This window comes from Sciurus carolinensis, chromosome 14 (genome assembly GCF_902686445.1).
Source record: "Sciurus carolinensis chromosome 14, mSciCar1.2, whole genome shotgun sequence".
Taxonomy (NCBI): Eukaryota; Metazoa; Chordata; class Mammalia; order Rodentia; family Sciuridae; genus Sciurus; species Sciurus carolinensis.
In genome coordinates this window covers 52,302,994-52,315,604 of record NC_062226.1, presented here as the reverse complement: position 1 = coordinate 52,315,604, position 12,611 = coordinate 52,302,994, and the positions used below count along the sequence as shown (strand labels likewise).

The following is a 12,611-nucleotide window of genomic DNA, read 5'->3' as shown; positions in this document are numbered from 1 at the left end:
AAAGAGTCATTACAAAGAAACATCCTGAGAAGACATGGTATGCTAAAACTAGGATGGGAATTAAGTCAATACAGAAACTGAAAACCTTCAAACAAGCTCACTTTTAGTTCATCATTTGCTAAACTTTTGCTTACAAGTACTTATTTGTTTCCATAGAAATAGTACACATTAATAAAAAGTACAGAGTATATATTAGCATTTCTTTTATTATTCAGAAGTTACTTCAGGTTTTGCAGTAGGTTCTGTGTGCAGGTAAAGGAAGGGAATCCTCAGTAGAGATTCTGTTTCAAGATTTACTTTTTAACTGTTTTGTTTTTAGGACTTTTAGCAATTGTACTGCTCGATACTATTTCAAATGTTAACACTTTCATTTTAAGAAAATCTTTTATAGCAGTTTTGTGAGTTAAACCAAACAAATGTTCATATACTAGTTTACAAGATTGGAAAACTGATCTGGAAATCAGGTGCAGGGTGCTTGCCTGAAATCCCAGTGAGCTGGGAAGATGAAGCAGAAGACCAGCCTGGGCAATTCTGAGACACTATCTCAAACATAAATTGATTAATTAAATTAATAAATAAAGGGCTGGAGAAATAACTCAGTGTAGAGTGTCCCTGGTACCACCACTACACACACACACACACACTTCTGATTTGGAAATGTGGTTCAATAGTTTAATTTACAATCTGAAATATTATTAAGGTTAGAGTTTTCTTAGAAATTATGTGGCCAAAATTCCTTCTTATGGAGGTGAGTAAACTGAGGCATAGATAACTAAGTTACTTAAAATATAACAGTAGCAAAGCCAGGTTAAAGCAAAAATAGCTAAAACCAAATCTGGCTTCTCAGTCTGTGTCCTTCTTTAAAAGTTTTTGCCATCATCATTATCCATGTACACTCTCTGAAACATTTTAAAATGAAAAATGCTCACAAAAAATTGGTTAAGTACTAAACATCCATTGAACATTAATGTCTGTGTCTGGTCCTGTGCCTGAGTATAAAGCTGACTTAGTTTCTATCTTCTAGGGCTTTGTATTAATGTCACTGAATTTCCTTTAACATCAAACAAAGCTCTACCATTTGAATTTTTAGATTTTTTTTCATGCAATTTTTTGTTCCCAGTCCAGAAATATTACTTTAAAACTCATCAAAATTTACTTCTATTTTTCCTAATTAATTCTGTTGAACTTCTACCATCTACACTGCACTCATTTTTGCATTCATCAAAATACAATTTAATGAGTGTTCTTCATTCTTGTCTTGGAAGTGACCTGTGCCTTTACTTAAGTCAGGACTCTCACCCCCCCACAGTCATTCCCATTCTGAGCTGCCTCTCCTAATCCCAGTACACTCAACTCCAAAAAGCAGGCTGCACAAGTGCTGCCTAAGGACGGCTGGTTGTTTACTCAGTGACGAGGGCGCTTTGGCAGACGGGCATCTAGGACTTGGATTAGACTAGATTAAGGCAAGATGTGGCAGGTGAAGCATCTTTCAACTTTAAACATTTTGCATAAATTTAGAGTTGGCATAAAAAGAAATGTGAATAAGCAGAAATGTGATCACCTCCCCATGATGGGTCAGATTTATTTTTGTCCTGTTCGTTTGCTTATCTGAAGCTGCTGCGTGTAGTTTTCCCCTCTGCCTTGAAGAATCTAAGTATACGTGAACAAGAGCAAAGGCTGACAGCCATTATGAATTAGGTACTCAACGCAACTTGTCCTAGCCTGCCTAGAATTCATTATTCATTCCATGAATATTCACTGAATCTGATTACATATTGTTCTACAAGGCACCAGGGATAACAAAGGCACATTTATCTTTATCATGCCCTTAAGAAACGCACAGTGCATTTCTGGACCTAGGTGTGTAAATAAGTAACTACAGTGCAGTGACTAACAAATGCCAAGCCAGCTGTATGTATCACATCTTAGCAATGTGTTCAAAACACAGTAGAGGTGGTGACTGATTCTACCTGGAGATTAGAGACAGTTTCACTAGAAGAGGGAGTGTCAGCTGCATCTTAAAGCAGGAGCAGGAGCACACAAGTTGAAGACAATAAAAGGATGTGCTGAAGATGAGGAGGAGGGGAATCTAGACAATAGCAAGATCACAAACAAAATACCAGAGATCCTCACAGGACCTCATGTAGCCAAGAAGCCCTGACCTGTTTCTGCAGTGCAGAGGGCAAGTATGATCAGAAGCAGCAGGAATGAATCTAGAACATTGATTTAGGGCTCAGGTTAGAAAGGGTCTTGTCTGCCACTCTAACTAATTTGGACTTTATCCTATAACCAATGGTTCTTTGCCTTTCTTGAAAATCCTGATGAAAGCTATGAATCCTCTTTCCAGAAGTATAATAATAATGCACACATGCCCAAAATGTTACGTAAAGTTTCTGAGCCTTTGCAGCCCACCTGAAATCCATTACTAGAACCCACCAGCTGTAGGCAGTGGATCCACACACTGTTTCTTAACAAGGAGTGAACAGTTCAACTGTGTTTAGAAAGATAAGGGGCAACACTGCAGAGGACAGGCTATTGGGAGGAGAGGCTGGCTGTGGAAAGATCAGATAGGGAGTCTGTTGCAAAATACTGGGCATTAATAGGAGAACCAGAATTCAGGCTGTGAAAGTGAATTTGGAGGAATGGGAGTGGAAGAAAGAGGAATTTCTGAAATGGAATTGATGAGACTTGGTGTTGAGCAAATATCTTGTTGTTGTTTATCTTCTCACTAAATTATAAATCTTCTAAAACACATCGATGCAACAGTCTGGACTCCAAGAAGTGAGCAAAAGTGATAACAAGTATGTAGGATTAGAACTTCATATTCATGCAAAAGAACGGGGTCTCTCTAAAAGCCAAGCTGCAGAGGGCTATGGATTAGTGAGTGTGTGGCTGATAGAGGTTGCTGGTAGACCAAACTAATCAGGAGCTGTTGCAAATGGCCAAACTGAGTGGGAAGTAATCATTTCAAGGCAACAAGCAACTTGATGATTGCCATCCCTGGGCTTCCTGGGCCCAGACCATGTTCTGGATCTCTGGACCCCTGGATTGGTTTGCTTTATATTCATGATGAGAAAGTATTGCCAAGACCATAAGTAGACCCTCAGAATGATTCACTGCCTAAACTGGTAAAATGGTTTTAAGTATCCAAGTTGCTACCAAGTAACAGTTTCAGGTTAGAACTAGATGAAAATGCTGTCTATTAAAAGTACAAAAATATAGCAATTGAGACAACTTCTGCTTTCTAAAACAAACTCATCTGAGTTATAGGTGCAGAAATTTTGATGGGATTCATCTTGTGGTGTGAATGAGAGAGGTTTTAATTGAGCTGGAGAAGAGAAAACCAGTTGGAAATTTTAAGTAACTAGATATTTCTCATGCACATTTGCCTCTGCCTTTCCCTGGGCTATGTACCTTTTTTTAATGTACATTTTTGAGAGATGAGTAACAAATAATCAAAGATTTAAAACAACACGTACTTACAAAACATTTCCTTATCTACTAAATATTTGTCAAAATCTGTATTTTCTTCAAAGTGGCATTCAGAATATTATTTCAATTTTAAATGTAGGTAACTCCAAATGAAAAGCATAACACCTGCTGTCAAAGGGTTTAAGGTCTAATTTGAAAGGTAATTGTTATGCAGGATGATATTCCAGGGCTTGGGGTGTAGCTCAGAGGTAGAGTACTTGCCTATCATGCACAAAGCCTGGAGCTCAATCCCAAGTAATGAAAAAACAAAGGCAGGATGATAATCCTGAGGAGCCACAAAGTTGTTTTAATGTTTTTTATACTAATTAATTGCAAATTGATAATCCATGAATAGAACATCAAAGAATTGCAGGGTAAGCAGAGTTGTTGCAGTAGTAAGAACTTACCATTCTGTGTTTTCTGAGTAAAGAGAATCTAATGTGAACAAAAATAGAAGCAAGAACATAGAAAAGAAAAATAACATTGAGTCACTGAGAATACTTTAGATTTCAGTTCCAAACATTGATCCCACAACTGCTTAGAGGTACTTGAGAAAGTAATTGATCGTGAGTACAAGACTAGAACCTAAATTACATTCAAAGTCCTGTGGAGTTTTATTCAGAACCATTTCACCAATTTTTTTTTTTTCTTGTCTCTGATGGCACAATGGTCAACCAAAGCAGAGTTGAGATAGTTCTGCTAAAACCCAAAACTGACTTGCCTGATAGTGACACAAAGCTAGTGAGTCATTTCTTCCTGATTTTTTTTATCATCAATTACAATTTGGACTTTTAAGCCATCAAAACCTAAGCCATATTAATTTATTAACTTTGCAGTTCCTCAACGAATCACAAAATGAGATTTTTTTTTTTCTTCACCAGAAATTCTTTCTCCATGATTCCAAACCCCAACATGTGCTTTCCAGAGCCTCAGATGTTTCCTTCGTTCTACAGATGTTTTGTAAATTCATTTCAGCAAAATTTGCCAATGCTGCAGAAAAGATCTGTGGCTGATTGGACTCACAGTTTGGACAGGGCTCGAGTTAGATTAGATGGAAATGGAAACTGAAACTTCTCACTGGCTCACCAGGAAGTCAGGAATTCACAAAAAGCAGAGAAGGAATTTTGTTGGAAGGGGAGTTTCAAACATGTCTCTTTTGGGGAGTGGAGGGGTGTGGAAGCCCCGGGAGGTGACTCTTCACTGTTTTTCTTGGTGTTGGGCCTACATATTATTTTCCATTGGAGATTTCTTTTCCTTTTTAAGTATAGGGAAGAAACAACAACAGCAGCTACAGTGGCCAAGGAGAAAAGCTTCAGTTTCAGAAGTCCAGGTGAAATAGCTAACATTGAACACCTGAGGCCAACCAGTACAAAGATGTCAAAATAGCCCCACAGGGCAAAGGGCCATGAAGGTGATGACTGTCGTTGCTAGCATGAGAGTAGCATGAGTTTTTGAAATGACCATAGAGTACAGTTCTCTTACTGTCTTCCTTTGTAAAAGAAATGAAATTACTAACTTTAGCTTTCTTTTTATAATTGAGCAGTGTCTAGATTCAGCAGTTAGGCAGTATTGTTGTTATAAGCAAATGTTACAGTGGAAAAAGAAAACCAGACTGACCATGTCTAGTAAAAATCTCTTTAAGTCCTCCAGACCATATATATCTATACACATACATATATAAAAACATATGTGTATGAATATAAAGCCAAAACTAGAATTTGAAATTTATTTCACAAAAACATGCCTAATACAACTTCAATTAATATTCTATCAGTATCATGGCAAAGAAAAGTGTTTCTATTTATCAAGTTCATGCTTCAGAAGAAACAGTGATAGAATATTTTAATCTATGACTTCCCGTGAGATAAACTGATCCAAAATATTCTGTGGCAGGTCCCAAATTTCCTGACTACTAATCTTTGTGCATATCAGCAATTACGGATTTTAATTCAACTGGCTGTGAAATTGCGTTCTGGTGGAGCTTTCCAAAATGCCCAGAGGTTTCTCAGCTAGAGAGCTGTAATCTAGCCTTGTCCTTGGATAGAATACAAAAAAATCAAGTTACCATAGTTCTGAAATGAAAATCTTGCTGAAGCACTTGACATTGAGCAGAGTCAGGTTTTTGTTTCCTAAAAAGTAACAGAGCCGTCTTAATTCTGTTTCCAAGTTGTATTCAAGGGCTTAGGAAGAGCACTGAGGACAAAATAATTTTTAAAATTTTTATAAAAGAACTACATTAGTTTTTGTCACTTAATAATGAATTTGTATGCTGATAAATGCTGTTTGAATGGGAAAGGAAAGTCAAAACTACAAATGAGAACAGCATAAAAGATGGTGAGGTATGGATATAAAACCTGGCTCTACTAATGTATTAACTGTATGACTTCAGGTCGCGGGAGGTTTGTGTATTTGCGGCATGAAGATGGAGATAAAGTAATTAGAATATGCCAGAATCACACTAGGTACTTCACATTCATTCTCTTATTTATCTTCACAGTCTCCCTAGCAAGAGAAGTATCAGTGTTCCCACTTTGCAAAGGAAGAAACTCTGTCTCAGAGAGATCTGGCAACAAGCCTAAGTCAAGTTTACTTGTATATGATTAGTCAAGCCTATCTGACTCCAGAGCCTGCAATCTTTTCTCCTGTACCATGATGCAAATTGTTTTCTCTCTCTCAGCCTCAGTTTTCTTTTTCGTAAAATGAGGGGGGTGGGATTCTCACCTGACTGACTTATCATGAGGATTAAATACAATAATTTGTGTAAATCCTGGTACACTGCCTGGCACACAGGGACTTAATAAGTTACAGCTTTACCCCTCACCTCTACTAACGCTCCAGGCCTAGGGACTCTTGTAGAAATATGCCAAGGGTGTGCGTGGTGTGCACAGAGACAGAGTGAAGGAAAACGGAAGATGGGTACCAAAAGTCCCCTTGACCTGAATAGCTTTTACACCCTGTTACAGAATCAACTTCTCTCTTCAGTAGCAAGGGACAGGCTTCATGCAGTGGCCTCTGAAAGACCATGCACTGTGTCACTGGCAGTTCATCATATCCCCCAACAGTGCAGCTGTGATAAGAACCAGATGATCCGAATTTCCTTAGCAAAACTAGCAGCAAATATCATCTGGGAAGGCGCATGCCTCAGTATCCATACGCCATGCCCTTGAAGAAAGTACATCAAAAACCTAATGGGCTTTTACAAGAGCCCAGTTACTGCTTAATGTCTGTAAGCGTTCAGGAGCAGGGACTCACCATTCCTACCACGCACAGTTGGCAGCAGAACCAGTATTCCAAGTTGTTAAAGGAGCCAAGGATTAGATAAGATTTATAGAGACCTGATGTATGTAGGAGAGCTAAAAATGGAATCTGCAGATTTGTCTCCAAAGCTTCATCTGTACATGGGCAGGATGTTTCTGTGTATAGATTGCTCTACTTTGCATGGGCACACCACAGGAAAAATGGTTCTGTCATCATTGGAAGGGTTGCTCCCTCTTTTTAATTTAGAAGTGTGTGATATTCATTTTGTACAGCCACATGCATAGCCCCAGATGACTTATGCTAAATGCTGTCTGTCTGGGAGGAGAGGAAAACCAGAGGTTCAGGTACCTTCTTGCTGATCTTACAATTGCAAGCACTGCTCTTTGCTTCATCTTGTAACCTATTTTGTTGCTTTTGAGGGTCTGTTGATTTCTAAAAAACACTTCTCTTGTAATATAACTTCATCTGTTATATGACTTCAATTTTACAAATACCTATCAACCATTTCCTCAGCACCTACTTCTATTTTCATTTAGTTCTACATAGCTTGACCTCTTGTTATAACATTTGCAAAAAATTTTTCCAAGTACTCTGTGTATGTGTACCTCTGAGCAAATATAACTCTAGAGACTTTTATTGCTAATTTGTGCTTCATCTTCCAATCCCATAAGTCTTTGATAACCTGTCTAGGTTCCAGTGAAAGAGGTTTCTGGATAAAGTGGTACACAGGAGGTCATTCCAAGGCTAAGTGTCTATGGGACAGTGAAAGGCAGGGAAAAATATTACTTCACGTGATTGCTCAAAGCATTTAACTACCTGTAGCTGTCTACCTTGGATCTTTCACCTGAGACTTTGTTGGTGCAATTGGGTCTGAAATCAACCATTAAGTCAGTAATGGTGAGAAAGTGACACCATTCTAAGGCCAGTGGAGGTCAGGAAGCTCTTCTAATATGTGTAGAATATATATAAAAATCTGCAAGCACAATCCATATTCCATGCAGTTGGCATTTGTGGAAGTTTAATGCCTTTTGACTGGCCTGGAGCAGTGGTTCAATGGCCTTGTGGCATTTGTTGAAGACTTAAATAGAGTCTTAAGTAGAGTCTACGTTTAAAGATCAATATGTGGCATCAAAGATCTAGAAATGACTATAATGTTTCTAAGTTGGAACTCAAGATACACAATTTTCATAGAACCAAGACCCAGGCCTTTCTTCTCTTAGTGTTTGCTAGTTTCTTAAATGCTAGTTCAAAAATGTCCATTGTCCATTCTTACCCATCCAATAACTATTATACTAAACTATTATACTATTATTAATCCAATAAATATTATACTAAGAAAGGACTTTTCCCTCAAATTCGATATCAGATGTGTTTTTGACTTTTAATGATAGATCTACTGGTGAAACACTGGCTTGCACAAAGAATTCAAGACCATCATCTCACACAATATTGCTGCTGAAATTTCTGTCTGTAGGATTAGTGTTGATCTATTGATTGCTATGCTTAATAGCACCCATAATTTTCTTTTTGAGGCATTTAAATTAAAATATTCCACTCATGCGATAAAAATAATATTAATAAATATTGTCTCATTTATATAGAAAAGCTTAGAATTTGGGTTTCAGAAGCATTCAATATTGCTTTTAGGTAGCCCATTGCCTATTCCTTTTTTTTCTTCAAGACTCAGTTTCCCAAATTGATACCATTTAAAGTTTATACTTGAAAAAAAATGCTTTTATAAAGTCAAAAAGACTGCACATTCAAAAGTAACAGGGAAATAAACATGAGTTCTACCCAGGCCAGACACAAAAGTTGTTTATATTGAAGATCATCTTATAGACTGAAATAAGCAAATACTTCTAGTTTTTAAATGAACTGAAAGACATTGTTAAAATGTTGATTCTGGTTTTAGATATAAAAGTCTGGCACAGTTAAAGAAGAGGAAAATCACTTTCTCTAACATTAAACATGGATTCAGTTGAAATGAATTATGTTTATTCCACTTACTAAAAGAAAACTTGGAATTTGTTCCACTTTGAGAAGGAGGCCCTTTCTTTGTTTCTAGGATAATGTGAGATCTCTTTCAAAGAAATGTGGGTACTTACTAATTGTGCTAAATTTGTAACTTGTGATGAAGTGAGATATTTACTTAGCAAAACATCATCTTAGAGCTCTTTAGACAATACATATGAAAAACACCAAGCAACTTTAGCAAAGAGTTTGAAACAATCCACTTTTGTAGAAAAACAAAATCACAACCATACATCATTTCCTAAAGATTTTACCCAGAGAACATCCAGGAGAAACTTCCCCAAAGTTTTGGCATCCTGGTATTCCTATTTCACAGGGAAATGCAGTTGTATGTAAATGCTCCTTGTAGAATTTTTTTTATAGAGTTGTAATTGTATAGCGTCAAACTTTGTATTCATTTATCTCATTTCAATCACTGCACAAATCTAGCTTTCGTGATACTGGTTTCATTTAAGTCATATTGAATTTGGATAAATAAGGAGAATTGCATTATACAAATATATGTTTGTCATATATTTAATAATAACTTCATCAGGAAAATACTGAACCTCTGTCAACAGTTCCATCTTCCAGTCACACACAGAAAACACAAAGGGTCAGGACAGGTACTGTATACTTTTGTAAATCTGAGGAGTGATTTTAATGAGCTTCAGAAGAGTCTTGATTACATGTATTTCAATGGCATAAGGACTTTTCACTAGTTAAACTCTTAAACCAGGGTACCTTACATTATAATGATAACAGATTACAGATTGGTTTTATTATTCCTAAAATTCAGGCTTTAGAGCTCAATATGTAATTCCTATAGAAAGGATAGATTTTTTATAGTAACCCAATACTGCTGGCAACTCACAGGACCCTGGAGATGGAATACTGAAGGTGGCTGCAAGGTACCGTGGTAGGGAAGTAAGGGATTTCAGCAAGATGACACCTTAAGAGTGCAATGGCTCAGATACATTCAACAGAAGAAATCCAAGTGCCTTATCGGTGTACTTCCTGTAACCTTCCAGAGCATATGCCTGTTTACAAATACTGTTAATAACACATCATAAATAATGTTGAATAATAATAATAGCAACACGTGTATGCAGTGCTTTTCAAAATGTATTTTTGTTGTAGTAAAATATACATAAAATAATAAACAAAATATAACAAAATTTACTCTTTTTACCCATTTTTAAGTGCACAATTTAGTACCATTAAGCATTCACATTGTTCTACAACCATCACCACCCACATTCATCTCCAGAACCTTTCATCTTCCCAGATTGAAACTCTGAACCCTTTAAACACCAACTCGTCATGCCTCATTCCCCAGCCCCCTGGTAACCACCATTCTATTTATTAGTCTATGAATGTGGCCACTCTAGCCACCTCATGTGGGGGGAATCGCATAGTATGTGTCTGATGTGTCTGTTTTGTGTCTCACTTTCTGACTTACTTCACTTAGTGTAATGTCTTCAAGGTCCATTCCTATTGTAGCATAGGCCAATCTCCTCTCTCTCTCTCTCTCTGTCTCTCTCTCTCTGTCTCTCTCTCTCTTTCTCTCTTTGGCACATGGGAGTAAACCCAGGAGTGCTTAACCACTGAGCCACATCCCCAGCCCTTTTTTACCTTTTTTGAAACAGGGTGTCACTTAGTTGCTTAGGGCTTCACTAAATCGCTAAAGCTGACCTTGAACTTGCAATACTCCTGCCTCAGCCATCCAAGTCACTGGGGATTACAGGTGTGCGCCACTACATCCAGCATCTCCTTCCTCTTTTGAGGTTTAGTAATATTTCATTGAATGTATATACTACATTTGGTTTATGTATTCATCTATCCATGAATGTTTGGGTTGTTTCTACCTTATATACTTTTAAACTTTTTTAATCCTCACAAGGATTCAGCATTATAGTTACCTTTATTATCCCTATTTTATAAGAAAACAAGAATAAAGAGGTTATGTGGGTGCCCAAGTTTAGGTAACTAGGAAGCTCTGGAGTCAGGATAACCCCTGGCCCACCCCAGGCTGAGTTGATCCTCAGTTCATATTCCCATCTCCCCTTTCAAATGATTTATGAATCTAAATAAAACATGTATCAGCTAGAAAACCATTTATATAAAACTTGGAGGCCAGGTTTCTGATTTCACTTGTGTAGTTCTTAAAATATCCAAGAAGTCAATTGAACAACTGAGCCCCATAGCAACTATGTTATAAAGAGTTACATTAATGCAAAATAAAAAAATCAGCGCCTTGCTCTGGCGGTAGTTTGAGGCTAAGTTCATTTAACTAATCCTCCTACATAAGTCATGCTTATAATATTACTCCCATTTTATAGAAGGTAAAAATGAGGCACAAGGGGTTAGTAAGTTACTTTGTTTAAAGGACACATAGTAAAAATCAAAATCCATACCCAAACTCAGTTTCTAACTCCAGAGCTTGTTCTAACTAGCTGTAGCACAAATGCTATTATTTTCTCATCTCTATGAGAAATATTAAGTGCAACATTGAGACCTGTGTATAACAATAATTATCCTTACACTAGATGCAGATTTTCTAGGAAGCCTATAAATAATAAGCACTTCCTGCATTTCTAAAATTATCTCAAAACAATCATTCCATTTAACAAACTGAAAAGAATGAATTGCTTCACAAAAAAAGTGAATTTTGGAACATATGGTTAGATTTTAGAAAGCAGTGCAGGTATGCATGTCAAGCTTCTCAAAGCAAGAATACCTTGAGAGCAGATGCTTTTCACAAAGATAGGAAGAGTAAATGCATGAACCCAGGGGGAATTTGTGACTTTCCTACAATCAATCTTCCTTTAGCCCAGATTCCTATTTATGGCTTTCTTTTCCATTTGCGTCATTAGTGCAATCTCTTGTTCCCTTCTGTCATGGCCCAGAATATTTAAATATTCCGCTCCCCAAACATAAACACATTATAAAATTGTTAAGAATTGGATGCAGAGCCAGGCGCGATGGCGCACGCCTTGGGGCACTGAGGCAGGTGGATGGCAAGTTCAAAGTCAGCCTCAGCAACATAGCGAGGCCCTAAGCAACTCAGAGAGACCCCATCTCTAAATAAAATACAAAAAAAGACTGGAGATGTGGCTTACTGGTTAAGTGCCCCTTAGTTCAATCCTTGGTACCAAGAGGTAAAAAAAAAAAAAAAAGAATTGGATACTGTTTTTCAGTTCCAGTATGGCCACTATTTACAGACACATACAGCCACCCACATTTCAGGATGCATGTTTCGGGGTTCGATGCGGACAAGATGCTGACCATCCTCTCATTTCTGGCAGAGCTCCAGGGCAGCACGCTCCGAGGAGGACCGGGACGGCCTATGGGACGCCTGGGGCCCGTGGAGCGAGTGCTCACGCACCTGCGGCGGAGGGGCCTCCTACTCCCTGAGACGCTGCCTCAGCAGCAAGTAAGTCCTTTACCCACTGCTGGCTTTGTGAGAGCCCACCGTAGCCCGTTAAGGCACATTTTCGTGGTCGGGATGATACAGAGCATTCTGTTGCTCACAAGTCTAGATGAATGAAAGGAAGGTACAAAGAATTAAGTTTTTGATTCATTCTTATGTTCCTCTCCACTCATGTGATGAGCAATATGCAATTTATCTCATTTGCCCAGCAAAATTTATGGTTTTCCTGTTAGAATTGGAAGGAAAACTTATTTGAAATGAATCATTAGTTCCATAATATACAGTATTTTTTTAACATCATTTTAACAATTACAGTGACGATAGCAGTAATATTGGCATTAGTAACAAACTGAACTTATGTTCAGTTTCCAATATTACCTAGTACTTTGCAAATGAATGATATATTGGTTTAGTTTTATAAATGTTTTAAGTAGCTAGA

At 37.6% G+C, this 12,611-nt stretch overlaps 1 protein-coding gene across 2 annotated transcripts in view; it reads left to right on the top strand.

Moving 5' to 3' along the window:
• Adamtsl1 (ADAMTS like 1) overlaps nucleotides 1–12,611 on the top strand; it is a 368,881-nt gene that overhangs the window by 17,473 nt on the left and 338,797 nt on the right. For both annotated transcript variants that reach the window (XM_047525412.1, XM_047525411.1), the window contains exon 2: nucleotides 12,048–12,175. In XM_047525412.1, coding sequence (XP_047381368.1) covers nucleotides 12,048–12,175 — 128 coding nt within the window. The remainder of the gene's footprint in view (nucleotides 1–12,047; nucleotides 12,176–12,611) is intronic.